This window comes from Sinocyclocheilus anshuiensis, unplaced genomic scaffold, assembly GCF_001515605.1.
Source record: "Sinocyclocheilus anshuiensis isolate Anshui unplaced genomic scaffold, SAMN03320099.WGS_v1.1 scaffold1030, whole genome shotgun sequence".
In the NCBI taxonomy this organism is placed as follows: domain Eukaryota; kingdom Metazoa; phylum Chordata; class Actinopteri; order Cypriniformes; family Cyprinidae; genus Sinocyclocheilus; species Sinocyclocheilus anshuiensis.
In genome coordinates this window covers 188835-208564 of record NW_015537967.1, presented here as the reverse complement: position 1 = coordinate 208564, position 19730 = coordinate 188835, and the positions used below count along the sequence as shown (strand labels likewise).

The following is a 19730-nucleotide window of genomic DNA, read 5'->3' as shown; positions in this document are numbered from 1 at the left end:
AAATGGATATTAATATCCAAAGTATAGTGAAAATACTATTAGCACAATAACAATATCAGCAGTTTAAGACATTAACTTGTAAGCACAAAACACAGGACACGCCTTTAAATACCAACAGAACTTTACTGAACAATTCTAAAACGAATCTGTAAACTAATCCAACACAAACACACTCTCACAGGCTATATTTAATGTACCAGTTCAGTTAGAGTATGGACATATTACTTGTGTTTCTTGTGTTGGGGATTCCCTACTATGGAGCAAAGAGCTTGATTGACAGGCTATCTGACCAATCATAACGCTGAATTCGCCATCTTGCCTGACAAACAAATCTGACAGGAGTGTAGCTTAACTTTGATGGACTTAAACTTGAAAAATGTTGTGTATTGACATCTTTCCACAGTTGAAATGAAATACGTTCTGATGTTCATTCATGTTTATTTTGTGCTTTAAGTAAATATGAAAAGACAATCGTTTCACGCGCTGCTTGAACTGAGGCAATACAGTGATCTGTCACGACACATTAACATTAAAGAGCCACAAAATGGTATTTAGTTTTGAATAAATAAAAAAAATGACAACATTTGAAAGCAGAAATCAAAGACAGGTCTGCCTTTTAAGCCTCTCATCTGTTTGTGCTCCAACATTTAAAACTTCTTCGCCCCACTGTGATATTTAAGACTTTTTGTGGACTTACAGCTGTTGAAACTGAATTTATTGCTTTTACATGCTTTTCAAGGACCCAAGGGTATCCTAATTTCTCCAGAGTGAAGGCACACGATTTCTGAAGTTGCTCCTTTTTTTTTTAAAACATCTTGCCACACTCGGAGCATTCTGGCAATTTCTTGCTAGAATGAGACTGCATATGTCTTTCCAGATCTATTTCTTTTGTGTATCTCTTTTCACACTGAAGACATGGGAAAGGCCTTTCTCTAGTGTGAACTCTCGTGTGGATATTAAGGGTTCTTTTATGTCTGAAACTCTTTTCACACAGAGGGCAGGAGAAAGGCTTCTCTCTGTTGTGAATTCTCATGTGGACTTTAAGGCTTCCTTTCCGAGTGAAACTTTTTCCACACTGTTGGCAGGTAAAAGGCTTCTCTCCGGTGTGAACTCTCATGTGGTCTGTAAGGCTTCTTTTTTCAGTGAAGCTTACTCCACACTGTTGGCAGGTGAAAGGCTTCTCTCCAGTGTGAATTCTCATGTGACTCTTGAGGTTTCCTTCATGTGTGAAAGTCTTTCCACACCGATGACACAAAAAAGGCTTCTGTCCGATGTGAGTTATTATGTGCTTTTTAAGGCGTTTCATGTCTTTGAAACCCATTTTACACAGATGACATATAAAACAGCTCTCTCTGAAATGAATCCTCATGTGCTTATTAAGGCTTCCTTTACGAGTGAAACATTTTTTACACTGATCACATGTAAAAGGCTTCTCTCCAGTGTGAATTCTCATGTGAGTCTTAAGATTTCCTTTTCGTTTCAAGGCTATTCCACAGAGTTTGCAGGTGTAAGGGCTTCCTCCAGTGTGAAGACTCATGTGAGTATAAAAGGTTTCTTTATGTGTGAAACTCTTTCCACACTGACTACATGCAAATGGCCTCTCTCCAGTGTGAGTTCTCAAGTGAATCTTGAGACTGCTTTTCCGTGCAAAGCTCTTTCCACACTGTTGGCAGGTGAAAGGCCTCTCTCCGGTGTGAATTCTCATGTGGTCTTTAAGGTTTCTTTTTTTATTGAAACTCTTTCCACACTGTTGGCAAACGAAATGAGTTTTTGTATCAGCATTTTGAGCGCTTTTTTGCGAGTAAGTCTTTTCAGTCTGTGAACAACTAAAAGATTTTCCTTCAGTTATGAAATCATGATGTTTCTCAATCAGATCTTTCTCTTCGTTTTCATTCAGATCTTCACTCTGCTCTTTCAGCGCCATCAAGTCTAAGGAAAAAAAAAAGACAATTAATTACATGTTAACGTTAGGTTAATTTCACAAAGAAAGAGACAAACGTTTTAGACATTTAAAGCATCAAAACCATCAATTTTGCCGTAAAAGGAGGATTATTTCAAAGTCTGTTGTATGTGTTGCACTTCTTTCTGTCAGCTGGTGGTGATATGAATTTGATGTTAATCAAACAATGCACTTAAAAGGAAAACAGGAAGGGTCTCATATCTGCTATGTCATGAATTTAATCCCTCACCATGAGCCATTCAAGATTTCTATTATCTGTTTGCAATTTAGGATCCTCAATGTCTATGTCAGAGTTATACCAACAACTCTGATGTATGTGCCAAATTGCATGAAATTTTAAGCCTGCTAAGAGCCTCAACAACACTTGAGTATTAAGTAGTGCTGGGCAACGATCAAATTTTTTATTTAGTTTTTATTGCGATTAATCGCACTAGTGTCTGCGATTAATGGCATTATGCACAAAATTCAATAATGCATTCAAAAGTAGTGTATTGTGCACTTTTTAATTTAAAGGTACTGCTATATGAACAAAAGTGCAATAACATTTGGTTTGCAAACACTTTAAACAAATAAGGTGCTTTTTTACAGCAGTATTCCTTTTACATAGTAGCAGTTAAAATATTTATTGTAAATCTCAACTTATAACATTAATGTAATCAAATTAAATATAAAACCAAAGCTATTTGCCACTGCCAGGGCATTAACGTTTTTATAGAAAATATTTCTAGATTGTTATAGAAAAACAAGTTATTCTCAGAGTCCAGAGCCTCGATCATAAGATTATAACAGGCACCTTCCGAGTAGAGACCTGCACTATCGCGGGACCTAACGCAACAGAGTGCGGTGCGGGACAACACTTGATGGGCGGGTAGAGACTCGATAGATCTGTAAAGCAATATATTGTGAGATGGCCGTGTGTTTCCGCGTCCCACACTACTCAAAACAATAAACCACAAAGTTAACAAAACGATGCACTCCACAGTGCTGAGCAAGACCGCTTCTGTGCTGTCTTCATGTGCTATCGGAAACTTCTCATTTCCCACTTATGAAGTCATGATTACGAGCTCATTGTATTCTTTTCTGTTAAAAATAAACGCGATAACGCGTTAACTTGCCCAGCCCTAGTATTAAGGTATGTGTTACTATCGTCGATCGTTACTTTCCAGCATACACCACGCCTACCAAGTAAGGGTACTATTGGCAGTGGAAACGCAAGCCTGATCAGGGTTACCTGTACCGAATCGTACTGTACTGTATTATACTGTACCGTACCGTTTGGTGGAAACGAGCCATAAAATATTACAAAAACAACCTGCTCTCAGTTGTGTTTAGTTTTGCAGAAAAACAGTATTTGTGAAGAATTTTAATGAGTTTTTAAGCCCCATCACAGCACAGGAACCATGCTTATAAAAGTTAACAATTACCTGCATTTGGTATCTCATCGCAGCTATGTCTCTTCTAGTGCCATTAGGGCTTTCGACAACATAGACCACAACATTGTCTTCTATAGCTTGAGGAGTATGCTTGCATTTGTACACAAGCATTACCATGGTTTAGGTCCTATCTATCTGACTGCTACCATTTGTGTTTGATGAGACATCTCTTTATTTTCACAAAGTATGGAGTGCCACAGGGCTCTGTATTAGGTCCTCTGCTTTTCTCCTTGTATGTTTTCGATGAGGGACATTTTCATTAGATTTCACTATTATTGTGATGATACACATCGGAGTGTATTATTGGATGTTAGGGCTGCATCAACTAATCCATAAAATAGACAAGAGAAATAATAATATATAATGAAAATTTGTGCTGTCAAACGATTAATCCAAAATAAAAGTTTTTGTTTACATTATATATGTATACTTACTGTGTATATTTATTATGTATATATAAATACACACACATACAGAATATATTTTGAAAATATTATACACTTATATCCATATTCTTATATTTTATATAAATACATTTAATATATAAAAAAACATTTTTTCTTAAATATATACATGCATATGTTTGTATTTATTTATACATAATAAATATACACAGTATACACACATATTATGTAAACAAAAACTTTTATTTTGGATGCGGTTAATCGTTTGACAGCACTAATGAAAATAAATCGCCAACAAATACTTTGAAATGACATATACTGTGTGGTACAGTACAAACATTTAGGGTCTGCAGTTAAGTATGCGTATAAAAGGTACTCAGACAAACACATTTGCGTTGCTTCACTTATTTATGTATAATTTCATTATAAAATAATATTAACGTCTATCAAAAGAAGTGACGTTACACACAAACCATTAGCAAATTGTACAACTAGAATTGTGACTGCATCAGTGGTGTAGTAGTAACTTGGTAACTTCAAAACAATAAATTTTATATATTTTGTAAAAAAAAATAAAAAATACACAGACACATACAAATGCCATTACAATTTGAAAACTGAACATAAATGTGGTGTCATTGAAACACAAATTTAGCTGTAGCCAAGTGACTTTGTGCGACCCACCTTGTCCCACTCTGCGACCCACAAGTGGCATTCAAGGCTAAACCTCGAATAAACCAAGACTTCCACACTCTGCTTGCCTCTTTTGATCTCAAGAGAGTGTTAACTACAGCTACTCACAAATCAGGCAACCAACTGGACCTTATTTACACACCACACTGCTCGACTGATCATGTGCTGGTTACTCCACTGCACACCTCGTATCACTTCCTCCTCACTCTTAACCTCAACATAGTTCCTGACACAACACATACCCCTTCACATGTCACGTTTTGACGTAACCTACGCTCTCTCTCACCCTCCCGGCTATCTGCTATGGTTTCATCTTTGTTTCCTTCCCCTGAACAGTTATCATCTCTTGGTGTTAACAGTGCTACTCATACTTTCTGCTCCACTATTACATCTTGTTTAGACACTGTCTGCCCCTTGTCTTCCAGGCCAGCTCGTACCACCTCTTCTGCCCCTTGGCTATCTGATGTTGTCTGCAAACATCATTCTAAGCTCAGGGCTGCTGAAAGGGTATGGTCAAATAAAAAAATCCTACTGACCTTAATGTGTATCAGTCACTCCTCTCTTCCTTCCTCTGCTAATGTCGCCACTGCTAGAAGGACATCATAACAAAATTAACAATTTATCGCAACTCTTGCATGCTCTTTATAACATTTTCCTCCCTCCTTTGTCCTCCTCCTCCCCCTCCTTCATCAACTCTAACAGCTGACGACTTTGCCATGTTCTTCATTAATAAAATGAAAACCATCAGTGCACAATTTTCCACACCACAATCTGTCAAGCACATCTTACCAGCAAACATACACTCGTTCACATCCTTCTCTTCACTCTCTGAGGCAGAACTCTCCAAACTCATCCTTTCTAATCATCCTACTACTTGTCCGCTTTATCCTATTCCATCTCATCTCCTACAAGCCATCAAGCTCACTCACATCATTAACACATCCCTTTACATTGATGTTTTTCCCTCAGAATTTAGACAGGCAAACAGGCTCGTATAACCCCACTTCTTAAGAAACCCACTCTTAACCCAACTCTTTTAGAGAACTACAGACCTGTTTCCCTTCTTACCTTTCATTGCAAAAACACTTGAACGAGCTGTGTTCAACCAAGTCTCTGCCTTTCTCACACAGAACAATCTCCTGACAGCAACCAGTCTGGTTTCAGAAGTGGACATTCAACCGAAACTGCCTTGCTCTCAGTTGTTGAAGCCCTAAGACTGGCAAGAGCGGATTCCAAATCTTCAATACTTATCTTGCTGGATCTGTTTGCTGCTTTTGACGCGGTTAACCACCAGATCCTCCTGTCAACCCTCCTTCACCTCAGGAAGCGCACTCCAGTGGTTTGAGTCTTACCTCTCAGATAGGTCCTTCAAGGTATTTCGGAGAAGTGAGGTGTCCAAGTCGCAATATCTAACTAGTGGGGTGCCTCAGGGCTCAGTTCTTGGACCACTTCTCTTCTAAATTTCACCAACCAGTTAGTCACATCATCCATAACTCCTTCAAAAACAGCCAGAAACCTTGGAGTTATGATTGATGATCAGCTGACTTTCTCAGACCACATTTCTAAAACTGCCCAGATCCTGCAGATTTGCTTTATTCAACATCAAAAAAAATCAGGCCCTTTCTTTCAGAACATGCTTCACAACTCCTTGTTCAAGCTCTTGTTCTGTCCAGGCTGGACTATTGCAATGCTCTCTTGGCAGGTCTTCCAGCCAGTTATATCAAACCTTTACAATTAATCCAGAACGCGGCAGCAAGATTAATTTTTAATGAGCCGAAAAGAATGCACATCACACCTCTGTTTATCAATTTGCACTGGCTACCAATAACTGCTCACATAAAATTCAAAGCATTAATGTTTGCCTACAAAACCACCACTGGCTCTGCATCCCTTTACCTACATTCATTACTTCAGACCTATGTGCCCTCTAGAAGCTTGCGTTCTGCAAGTGAACAGCACATTATTGTGCCATACCAAAGAGGCACAAAATCACTTTCACGGACTTTTACATTAAGGACATCACACCTCTGTTCATCAATTTGCACTGGCTACCAGTAGCTGCTCGCATAAAATTCAAGGCATTAATGTTTGCCTACAAAACCACCACTGGCTCTGCACCTCTTTACCTAAATTCATTACTTCAGATTTATGTGCCCTCTTGAAGCTACCGTTCTGCAAGTGAATGGCGTATTATTGTGCCATCCCAAAGAGGCACAAAATCACTTTCACGGACTTTTACATTAACGTTCATTACGTTCCCTCCTGGTGGAATGACCTGCCCAACTCAATCCGAGCAGCATCTCCAGGAATCGGCTAAAAACACATCTCTTCCATCTTTATTTGATCCTCTAACTCTAGCACTCTCTATTCTAATTCTATTTGTAAAAAAAAACATGCCCCTTTTTGACTTGCACTCTATTCATTAACTAACTGCTTGTTTTCTTAAAAACAATCTAACACTAGCTTCTTTATTCTTTTTGTATTTTATCTATTTGTTTTCTTTTTATTTATTATAGAATTAACAAAAAACAAAAAAGGCCTCTAACACTAACTTGCTCTATTCTTTTTCTATTCTATCTGTTTTTATTTTTATTTTATAATAAGAAAAAAACTTGCTATGTGTAATGTAAATGTAATCAGTCAATAAAGCATTTTTTATAACACTGTATGAATAAAAGGGGATACTTTAACGCAATATCTGCCAAATAGTGAGCCATTTTTAACTCACATTATAAATAAATAAATATATATTAGTGCTGTCAAATGATTAATCGTGATTAATCGCATCCAAAAGTTTTTGTTTAAATAATATATGTGTACTGTGTGTATTTATTATGTATATTTAAATAGGCACACATGCTTGTATATATTTAATAAAAATATGTTATGTTTATATATTAAATATATTTATAATTAATTTTATATATTAAAATAATATAATTATATATATTAAATATAATTAAATATATTTATAATTATACTTTTAAATGATATGAATATAAAATGTATACATATGAAGACGTTTATATTTTCAAAATATATACTGTATGTGTGTGTATTTATATATACATAATAAATATACAGAGTACACACATATATTATGTAAACAAAAACTTTCATTTTGGATGCGATTAATCGCGATTAGTTGTTTGACAGCACAGACTCATTTATATCTAGAGGTGGAAAGCAACTAATTACATTTACGTGCATTTTTTGTGTAATTCTGTAATTTTACTTTTACTTGAGTATATAAAAAAATTTTTAAAAAAATTGCGCCCTTGAAACTACTGCAGTGAAATGATGGGCAGGAGAACAAACTGGTGTAATTCTGTAATTTTACTTTTACTTGAGTATATAAAAAAATAAAATAAAATTGCGCCCTTGAAACTACTGCAGTGAATGATGGGCAGGAGAACAAACTGGTGCTAAAATCACAAAAAAGATGAAGACGGACAAGACAGGCGTTAGTGGTGCAGACCCGGCTGAAAATGAAACTAGGGCCCTATGATTTCCACGATGCATAAAACTTGGACGGATTTGGGGAATCCGGTCATATAAATGGAATTTACTGTATGAGATGGAACGTCACGGAATTTGTCAAAGTTTAGATTAATTAATCAAAAATAGGTCATTACACTTAAATCAAATCACGATATGGACTAGTATCTGTATATATTAAGCAACAAAAATAATTTTTAAATATGAATTGTGCATGTTCTGCGTGTCTCTGTGTTAATAATAGGGACAGATGTGCAGTTTCTTTTACTACACACATCCTGAAACACGCTTGATGCTTGCGGTGATTTCAGCATCTGCTGCCGTCTCAATATATGAGGACATGAACACTTAATCTCTAGAACTGCTCTGAGTCACTTCACAAGCATTTGACCATTTCTTTTAAAAGAGAAACTATCGTCATATATACACACAGAAAATTCAAGGTATTCACGTCAACTCATCAAAATAAAAGTTCAGTTTACCTTGAAGACATTATTGTACCTGAAATTCAGTATATTCCTGTTGCTCAGTAGAACATACGTAATACTACTAATAATATCACTAAAATTATTTAGCAACTTTAAAAGTGTTGCTTAAGGACTCATCCAATGATGAGGGCCGAAAAGTTGAGCGTGTGCCTAGGGAGGAGAGGAAGAAATTCGGGCTCCCAAGGACAAAAGCTCTTACCCCCTATACGAGAAAGTGCTCAAAATCTGGCGTGATAACGTGCTCAGGTTCGAAGAGATGTCAAATCGAGAACTGTAAGATGAAAGTGACCCACGTCCGGTCTTGGCTTGTGTTCATGAATGACCCCACAGTTCCTAAAATGGACTTCAAGTTCCTGTGGAAGTATGACCGATTGAAAGAGTGGGGGTAAGAGTCTAGAGAACTACGCGGTCACAACAAGGTGCACATGTATTGGAAATGTCATAGCGTTCCTGAAGTTCCTCAAGGCAGCAGAACTCCCAGAGGTTACGGCATCTAGAAAAACAATAAATAGTGGCATATTCAGGCTGGAGATTATGATGAAAGGCTTTTCAAAGATGTTAAAACCTCACCGGCAGAAGATCCGCACACGAAAATCTGAGCTAATTGTAGATACCAGGGACTTGGGTACGTATTTAAGAAAGGCACAAAAGTGCATACCTGCCAAACTAGAAGAACTGGAGGTGAACCCCACCCACTCCAACCTGCATACATTCTTCGGTCTGATGATGGGCTTTTTGAGCTTTTTTTTTTCGGTCATTACACAGGCATCTTTGAGAATTTGACCGTCGAGTCTGTGTCCACTGCCCAGAAGGGTACGGCGTCGGAACACCTCATTAGAGTGGAGGAGCATAAAACATCGGCCGTGTTTGGCAGTGCCCAGATCGTGCTTGCGAGGGAGGAGTACCATTTATTTTCACGTCCCATACATCTGCGCACAAAGCTCAAGGGTTCCTCGAGTCCCTTGTTTTTTTTTTTTATTCGAATGGAGGCCCTTACATCCATCTCCTAGAGGCGTTTCAAGCAACGTGGAAGCGCTTCCATTTGCTGGGGAATCCGAACTTCTCGATTATTAGGACTTCTATCAGCACATATGTGGGACGGTCTGCCACAGAGTCTGATGAAGTCGCCATTTGTAGACACATGTGCCACGGCCAATCAACTGCAGAGGCATTTTATGATGCAGAAAATTACATAAAGGAGGACTTTGATGTCAGACGGAAAATGCACTGGGCCATTTTTAGGCAGATTAATAAGCCACGTATTTGCAGAAAGGGTTCTCTCACTCAGAAGTTCCAGACGGGTTAAAAAAAACAACTGCGGCAGGATACGGAAAAGGATCAGTCAGTAGGGGTGTAGTCTCAGCCTCAGACGTCACGCCCACGGAACGCTGGCTAAACTGCACTGGGCCATTTTTAGGCAGATTAATAAGCCACGTATTTGCAGAAAGGGTTCTCTCACTCAGAAGTTCCAGACGGGTTAAAAAAAACAACTGCGGCAGGATACGGAAAAGGATCAGTCAGTAGGGGTGTAGTCTCAGCCTCAGACGTCACGCCCACGGAACGCTGGCTAAACGTCTGATGCATATGGCACACAAAAGTGGAAACACTTCAGGAGTTTCGAAGTCGTCGTCGGATTGGTTGGATTATACAGGATTTCCGGGAGACGTGCGTGTTGCATTCTATAACGTTCCTCTTGGAAACAAAGATGCCGTGAAGCCAAACCCCCTCACGAAAGAAGAAAGCCATCGTGTTTACAACTGTGACGACGAGCGCTTATCATGATCAACTAAACGCTGGATTTTCAAAAGTATGTGAAATATTTAGTTCGCGGCACAGAATCTTTAAAATACGTCCGAGAGTTTTACACACTGGTCTGTTATTGTGGCGACATTTCCACGCCCCGAAACATGACGATGAACGAAACGAACTGTGATTGGTTGTTTGACATGTCGGTCAAACGGCCTCATGTGCGGGCCTTGGCCAATGAAAGCTGCCATGGATTCCAGACCTTCAGCCGTCAGTCTGAAGGTCTGACTACGCGAGACTAGTAGGGGTGGGACGAGACACTTCTCCCACGAGACGAGACACGAGACTGGGTTCACGAGAACGAGACTAGACAAGATTTTTAGACTTTTTAAAAGAAATCCTCAATTATGAAATATACAGGGAAAAATAGTCTTATTCAACTGAAAAACACAAAATGCAAAAAATGTAGGTGCATTTTGAAATCAACTTTATGAAATTAAACTTATATTTTAATGAATTATATGCAGTAATAAACAACATGTAAACACTGCAAAATATTTTGCCACAAACTGACAGGCAAGTAATTGCACAAAAAAATGATAAATAGTAGAAATAAAAATAAATAAATAATAAACAACACAAATATCCCTTTAATTGCAATCAATAACCATAATTAGTGTAACTATAATCAAAGTAGTGCTCTCTTAAAGGGTTAGTTCACCCAAAAATGAAAATTGTCATTAATTACTCATGTCGTTCCACACCCCTAAGACCTTCGTTCATCTTCAGAACACAAATTAAGATATTTTTGATCAAATCCGATGGCTCAGAGAGGCCTCCATTGACAGCAACGCCACCCAAACTTTCACGATCCATAAAGGTACTAAAGACATCGTTAAAACAGTCGACGGGACTACAGTGGTTCTACAATAATTTTATGAACTGATGAGAATACTTTTTGTGCGCAAAAACAAAACAAAAATAATAACTTTATTCAGCAATCTCTTCTCTTCCCTGTCATTATCCTTACACGGTTAACGTAAGCAGTGAAGGCTTCCATGTTCTACGTCCGAACGCCAGCTCATTATTGGCCAAAGCTGCACATGTGAGCAGCGCGACGCATGCGTGTGATGCTGATGCAGGAGCCGTCCAATAATGAGCCGGCGTTCTGACGTAGAACCTGGAAGCGCTGGACGTAAACAACGTATGAGAATGACACAGAAGAGGAGAGGTTGTTGAATACATCATGCCAATAGCGCGAGGATATCGTCAAGTTCTCGCGAGACCAGTCGCATCTTGTGAGACACATCGGATCTCGGCACACTCCTATCAGTCAGCGATTCTTCCTGAACCCCAAGAGGCAGTGTCCGAGACGAATGAACAGCCGTTTGCAGATGAGCCGATGGTAGTGTCAGGGCCCTCTGGTCCTGGAGGTGACTTCATTGAGTAGCAATTGGACCACAACAGTTCTCCTGGGCCTATAATGCATTTTGACTCTCGCCACTTGTTGCCTTTGCCAGCACCCCTAGGTCCCTCAGTAAACACGTCCCTTTGTTTTCCACTACGCATGCCAATGAGGGATGATCTTGGTCAATGGCTCCATGATGATGTGGTAATCAATCTAACATTGGACTCATCTAGCAACCAGCTCTCTGGTGTTCTCCCCCATAAGACCAAAAAAAGGAAGAGATTTCGATTTCTCAGCAGCAGTGATGATGAACAAACCCAGATGCCCCAACTGAAGGAAAGCCATGCCCATTCTCCCGCTGTGAGCGGTGCTGTGCCATCCGATGCGGACACCCCCAGTCATTGTGAACAGCGACTAGTTTTCCACGGCGGTCAAAATGCTCAAAACGGCCTCGACTTCATGTGCTGAACCTTCTCAGGTTGCATTGCCTTCTCTCATGGCTTCATTGGAATGCGATCCCCGTCCTTCCATCGCACAAAGACTCCCCGTTTTGCTGGACCCTAAGGTGCTGGGGGTCGCTGGGGTTTCAGTTAAAAGGTTCCAGTCAGTGATCCTCACAGGGCTGACTATGGAAAGTTGGTGCCTTTTCATGCAGTCGTTTTTCCAAAGTTGACAGTGCATGATGAACATGCTCATCAGGAAGTGAACGCGAATGTTGAGTTGCAAGATGCGTGCAGATACCTCCTGAGAGAGCTGTCACCTGCTGATGAAGCTGTTTTCAACAACACATGGGACGCTAGTCAAATTCGAGGTTGTGTACACTGTCGAGGAACTAGTTAGGCTAGGGATTCAAATAGAAAGGGATTATGATCATCAGAGGAAATATAATCAGCTTCAGTTGACCAAGAGCACTGCATTTGACCAGAGTTTGCAGGTCAGAAAAGTAAAAGAAGTAGATAGAAAAGCTCTTATACCTTCGGAGCAAAGAAACCCAAGTTTGCTGTGTTGGAGATGTCATGAAAATCATTCCCCGGGTTCTTGTGCTAATTTTAAGGCGTCTTTGAGTGATAAACACCCTGGAGGGCAGGCTCAGGGTAGTAAAGAATCCAAGGGTCGTAATCAACAAAGAGGCTTAATAGAAGAAGCTGCTTATAATAGGCTTTGTGTAGGTGTTGGAATGATACTGAGTATCAAAGTCTTGAGGTTTGATGGTGTGCTTATAATACTTATAATAATATTATAACATAAGAATAATAATAATATAATATCTAGCTGAATCCTTCTGTACAGAACATTGAGTATTTTAAGTATTATAATATTATTATACTTATAAAATTGTATAGAGCAGGTGTGGCCTGGTGACGTTTTTGATTTTGGTCGTTGACTGAGCATCTGGATGCAGTCACGGATGAAAGTCTTGGTATCATTGATGTACCATTGATACATCACTCCTCAAACCCAGAAGAACGTGATGCCAACTGATATCGATGCCAATTCCAACACCAGTATCAGTATCAGTTTTTGATTACTGATTTTGTATGAAAATCTTGATTTAAGATGGCACTGCGGATGGCTGCCTAGGTGTGGAGCTCTCCAGTTGTTTTAATGTTTTTCTTAGTTTTTCCTGTCTGTTGTTTATTTTTAAACAGTAATCACACAAAAATGAAAATTCTGTCATCCGTCCCGTCCCAATCCCGGAAGAATGACTCCCATTCCCTCCCACTCCCGTGTAGTGTTTTTTTGGCCGGAATCTGTCAGTTACAGTAAAAAAAAATACAGTACAGATCACAGCATGCCCACTTTACTTGAATAAAAAACAAAAATGTAGTTTTGTTATTTTATTGAACTGAAAGCCAATTTAAAGAATGAATGTGTGTGCAATGCACACTGTTCAATTCCATGTAAGTCATCCATGCTAACACACGTTTTCTGTTGGATTTTAATTTGAAAGTAGACATTTCACTCTCTATAGATTTATTTTTCATACACGGAATTTCGAAGTTTCTCGCTCAAGTTCACATGACCGAGACGACAGAAAGCGCATGCTGTTTGCTTTAATTATTTTACAGAAGCGCTACGTTTCGTTGTTATTCTGAGTGCACACAAATAAACGTAGAGTCTTTACAGATTCGAAAGATGTATTACTTTTATCTGTATGACCAAAATAGCGCACATTTCTGTAGGTTAACATTAGATTGAGCGGCCATGTAAAGTTGTTACTACATAACGTTACATCTTTCAGATGAAAAAGCCATATTTGAGGTCGATGAATGATAGGTGGGTGTTTGGATGTCCTGCCCGATGTACTGTATTACCACACTGACCAGCCGACATACATCTTTCAGATGAAAAGCCATATTTGAGGTCGATGAATGATAGGTGGGTGTTTGGATGTCCTGCCCGATGTACTGTATTACCACACTGACCAGCCGTTAACGATCTGTCCATCACGGACTGCGTACGTCATTCACTTAACCAGCCACACCAAAGCAAACAGGAGGAGAGCATAAAGAGACAGGGCAACTAGAATAGAGTTCAAAAATAAAATATACAGTTTATAGTTTATTTATATAAAAGGTATATTTGTGTATAAAGTTTGGTATCATAGTGTTATTACGATTCCCGGTCCTGCCCACTCCCACTGATATTTTTTCCTGTCCCGTCCCAACCACGTGATTAATAGTGATTTTGTTTCCCGAAAAAATGTCAGCCTCTATTCCAAACATGTAAAACCTTCGTTCATCTTCGGAACACAAATTAAGATATTTTTGATGCAATCTGAGAGCTCTCTGACCCTCCCATAGACAGCAAGGATCCTAACTCAACCTTATTCAACAATTCGTCTTGGAGAGTATGAGCCAAAATCATCACAATTAAAAGAACCAAAGACTTAAACTACTTCAGTCTGTGTGCATTGAATTTATTTAATACACGAGTTTCACAATTTGAGTTGAATTACTGAAATAAATGAACTTTTCCACGACATTCTAATTTATTGAGATGCACCTGCATATCCAACTACCACTTGTAAATAAAGAGGCGTTTCATCAAACACAAGTATCGAGCGCCAGTTGGCTTATTATTAGCCCATACTGCCCTACAAAGGCAAAAGACCTTAACGCGCTAGTGTAGGGTATCAGAGTGAAAAGTACACAAGTCACACCATAATTTAAATGCGGCAGACTTTAATGGACAGTAAAACAAAGACAGAATACGGTATAACTCCAGGCTGGCACAGTAATATTGACGAGCGGCTAAACAAATGCAGAGCACCGTAATTTAATTTGAGCGTTCCAAACTAAGTCAAAGAGCGGTAACTGATGTTATACTGTGTTCTGCCTTGGTTTCTCCTGGGATTTTCTCCAAGACACTTATACACATGATAAAGGAGGTCATGAATGTCCCAAAATTATCAATAACTAATTTTCGCCCAAAAACAAAGTTATGTTTTTTTTTTTGTCTTTGCACGGCAGCACTGCTGTCGAGTGAGGTGGGCATGGTTTTAGCACCTCAGCTTCACCCACATCCCACTTTTCTGCCCATTTTCGATTATCCAGGAGTGACGCGCGGTGATGTGCTGCCAAGATGGCGGCGGTCAGTTCCGCCCACTTAAGGCTTCAAAAATGCTCTTCAGAAACCTACGAGTGGCGTCAAGAACACTATGTCCATGTTTTTTACAGTCTATGATTATTGTTTTTTTCTTAAGTTTTGCTATGTCACACCATAGGACAAATTTATGGTACAGTTCAGTAAAAATGTTTAAAAAAGCAGTGAAAGAATTGACGAAGTTTAGTGACCCTTTCCATTTTCTCAAAGATCAGACTTCAGACTACATAAATATATGAATTTCTTTTTCAAAAAATGTATTTTACCAAAAAAAAATTTATTACTGCCTATTTGTCAACTACCCATATGCATTATTTAAATGACAGTATTGGCCTGAATATAAGACGACCCTGATTATAAGACGACCCCCCTTTTTCCAGATGTACCTTTTGGAAAAAGGCTTTTTGAAAACCAAATCTTGTTTTTTCTCAGTAAAACACATTTTGTCTTCAATTATTTTCATATTGCATATTTTTCCTATTTTAATTTTTGTTTTGAAAGTATGGTAAAAACTGGTAAAATGTATCAACAATCACATTTAAAAAATATACACTTTTTGATATACCATAAAAAAAAAAAAAATTGAATTAGGACATTTAGGATATCCATCTAATAGCCTTCTTTCTTTGCGTGAACATTTGGGCGGCATTATGCTAATATTTCCACATAGTGAGGTAGATATGTGGGGGCGTGTTAGAACGAGCCGTTTTAGGGGGGCGTGGCAGAGTCTTAACTTTGATAAAGAATATCTCTTTGGTTTTGAGACTTCAGTCTTTGCAACTTCAGGGATCTTATCTATGCACAATCAGCTTGTAACACTCTAAAGAGAAAGGAAAACTTGAAATCGCATCATATGACCCCTTTAACAGTAGAAGTTAAATCTTACTGTCGTCTTCAAATCTAGGTACTGTCTTACGTTTTAAAATCACAAAGGGAGTTTGGTCCCATCAGGCTAATGTGACAGTCACGACTCATGCAGCTGTAAGGTTTTCTTTTTCTTTTGTTTTTACTCGCGATCTTTACAACACGCATTACATTACGTATTTCATGGCACACTCGTTTTATGCGTATTTGGCGCCACCTATTGTTGTGGGTGTATTATTGACATGTCAAAGTCTAGACCCTGAATATAAGACGACCGCGTTTTTTCAGATGTATTTCCAAGAAAAAAACATCGTCTTATATTTGGGTCAATACGGTATAAATTTCGTTAAATAAAAATGAGCACTGCACGTTTCAAAATCGAAACCCGGTGCGGGTGTTTTTATATTTTATATATATTTTTATATTTTGGATGTCATTTTCATTTCATCTTGTATGTAATGTCTGATAAAGCAGCGTTTGTGAGCGCAGCACTTATTTGATTACAGCCATTACCGGGGAAACCTCGATCTCTCCCGCTCTACAAGCGCCTCCTGCTGGCAGAGAATGAATTTGCATATATATGCCACCACAAATAGAGTGTAAGTCTGTGGGAAACACTGTAATGCATGACATAACAAATGGAAGTAACATCTCAGCTGCACTTGAAGGTAGCATTAGTATCAAATGAGTAGTGAGTTCAGCTTTGATATTGAAAACCAACCTATTTGTTCTTCAGTATCTTCTTGTTTCAGACTGAAAACTTCTTCAATCCTGAAGTCTTCACGCTCCTCTTTAATAAACGCCATCATTATAATAGTGTGTCACACGGGTCTCAGTTGCTTCACCAGGAGTTTTTCTGTGTTTGGACAATCTGTCATGATTAAAATGAGAAAAAAATTAGCAGAAAGAAAAATATATCCAAATTAAATCTCTGGGTGCATCTCAGTCACCTCCCTAGTTCAGTAGTCAATGCACTTGGAAGGGAGTCAGTCAGAGTCATAGTTAATTGCCCTGAATGGCCTGATTATCCAAAAATAAATAAAAAAATAATAGCACTACAAATGAATAAAAGAACACTAAGCATACAGACACTTCATATGCATTTGTTTAGGTACTGAATGACCTGTACATTACATTTATTAGATTACACTTTAAAGGGGACCTATTATGCCCCCTTTTACAAGATGTAAAATAAGTCTCTGATGTGTCAACAGTAAGGGGTGTGAGTGCACAGACAGATATTAGCAGATCGACTATAGATAGAGAGAACTGGAAGATAAAAAAAGAGGAAAATATCGGAGGAACAAAACAGGTGACCTATTATGCCCCGTTTTACAAGATAAAAAAAAAAGTTTCTGATGTGCCCAGAGTGTGTATGTGAAGTTTTAGCTCAAAATACCATACAGATAATTGTTTTATAGCTTGTTCAAATTGCCACGTTTAGGGTATGAGCCAGAACGAGCTGTTTTTGTGTTTGTCCCTTTAAATGCAAATGAGCTGGTGCTCCCGCCCCCTTTTCAGACTAGGGCGGAGCTTCTAGAGCTTGTGCTCCTGCATGACAGCAATAACAAAACAGGACACTCTCACGCTATGAAAATGTCGGAAACTGCAAGTAGTGGTGTTCAGCCGTATATGTATGAACCGGAATCGGACCGTGAAAGAGAGACTGTAGAAGAAGTGACAACACATAGAATGCAACAGGAAGTTTCTGAATGGTTAGTTGACGTTTTTATGTAGTTCATATGGAGATGACTTTAAGTAATCGTTTAACATGTTCCGTCATGATAATCAATAACTCGCTGTAGGTGTTCGTGTGAGAACTGTTGTAAGATACCTACAGAGCCAGAGAACATATGCTGCATGGAAGTAGAACAGGTATAGTTTAGTTAACTTACGGTTATAATTGATCCCGCTGTCATCTTGCTGTTACGAATTTTATTCCAATAAAGGTGAAAAGACGGATGCAACAGCTTGAACAGACTCCCAGTTGTATGACTGAGCATCCTGGACTGGAGCCTGTTTGTTTAAACGTGTATTCTCTTCAGAACGCATACAACATTTATCGAGCCGACTATGGAACCTTACGGCTACGTGGAATTGTACAGTAAGTGTCACTGAATACTGTTTGAAAATTTAATGTTGTTTTTATTTTTTTTATTCAAGTTTGAAAATTGTAATGCAAGGCCGATAATACTATATTTACATTTACAATCAACCTCCACATACTGACTGAACAAAAGTAAAAACATAATTATATTCGTAATTGCAACCATGAAATTGACAACTTGTATGGCAGAACAAACGTTATATTTATTAATGTCATAACAATATACTCTGCAAATACAAAAGTGATTATTTTCACAATTTGTATAAAAAATTAGTGGAGGAATCTTACTTTGTGCTTGTAATCAAATGAACATTGCAGATTCTGCAAAAACAATAAATAAACTGTAAACAAACTAGTGAATATTTGACATTTTGTATACAAAAGAAAGAAAGAACTTCAGGAGTCTTAGGGTGCCTTCACACTAGCACTTGTGCGCACCCGGGTTCGATTGACGTCAGAGTTCAGTTCGTTTGGATGTGAACTCCGGTACGGTTCGCTGCTGATGTGAACGCAATCGTACCAAATCCCGGAAGTGAACCGCTATTAATGACGTATTATTTGATAAAAATGTGTGTTTCACTCACTTTCTTGACGAGCGTGACTGATGCGCTGTAAGCAGAGAGCTGTATATCTAATTTCTGTTCACCTTCAGAGTACTTTAGACCATTTGCATTACATTCGTAAGGCAGACGTAAGTGCCGTTATGTACTGAAGCGGGTTCGGACCAAGCAATCGAACCAAGTGTGAAAGCACCCTTAGATTGTGCTTGTGAACAAATGAATATTTAACAGTCTGTATAGAAATATAAGAAAGTACAAGATGAATCATAGACTGTGCTTGTATGCAAAACAAAGACACTGATGAAAAATAAATGCTTATGTGTCCATTGACCATGTGCCTGTGTTTTAGTCGTTACAGGTTTCTGGCATATCGCTCCTTTGTGAGCTGGTGCTGGGGTTTCCTTGGCCGTCGGGTACGTGTCGTGATTCCAGCCTGTGTAGGCAGATATGTTGGTTCCAGACCAGCTGTTGATTAAATCTGGACATCATGGTGGAGATGACCTCCTCCTTGTCTGGCCGCTCATACTCCGCACACAGGTCTGGTGGTATGGGTATCTTCAGTACCTCATCCATGTATGGAGCAGGGTCCACAGAAACATGCTCAAATATTAGGTCCTGCAGGTCATCCGAGTACCCTGTGCAATAATACAACATTTATTTGTAAATAGTAAACTGTTGTACCCTAACTTACAAGAAAACGCGCAATAACACTGTTAATTTCTATTTTAATTTAAAGTAATAAAAAAAAAAGTTACTTACTGAATGTTGGTGGTGTCTTCACTTGTTTGACCGTGCATTGTCCTTTCCTGGCCTTTGGAAAGTTCACTCTGAATAGTGGATGTCCTGTTGATTATGTTGCTTGTGCACGGCCAGCATTTTCATTTTAATGAAATGCAGCCAGGTATAGTCTGCAAGTGCACAGACTAGTGATGCGCGGATGGCGGTTATATCCGCGGGTGCTGC

The 19730-nt window shown here is 38.8% G+C and overlaps 1 protein-coding gene and 1 pseudogene across 1 annotated transcript; both read right to left on the bottom strand.

Annotated features, from left to right (window-relative positions):
• Window positions 1–796: 796 nt before the first annotated feature.
• LOC107668039 (gastrula zinc finger protein XlCGF57.1-like) lies at window positions 797–19202 on the bottom strand. Its single transcript, XM_016459782.1, has 4 exons — window positions 19099–19202; window positions 18496–18528; window positions 16822–16971; window positions 797–1929 (listed from the first exon to the last, which is right to left on the bottom strand). Exons 3-4 carry the CDS (start codon window positions 16907–16909, stop codon window positions 806–808), a joined length of 1212 nt encoding a protein of 403 aa, XP_016315268.1. The 5' UTR covers window positions 16910–16971; window positions 18496–18528; window positions 19099–19202; the 3' UTR covers window positions 797–805.
• LOC107668069 (uncharacterized) overlaps window positions 19113–19730 on the bottom strand; it is a 15901-nt pseudogene continuing 15283 nt past the window's right edge.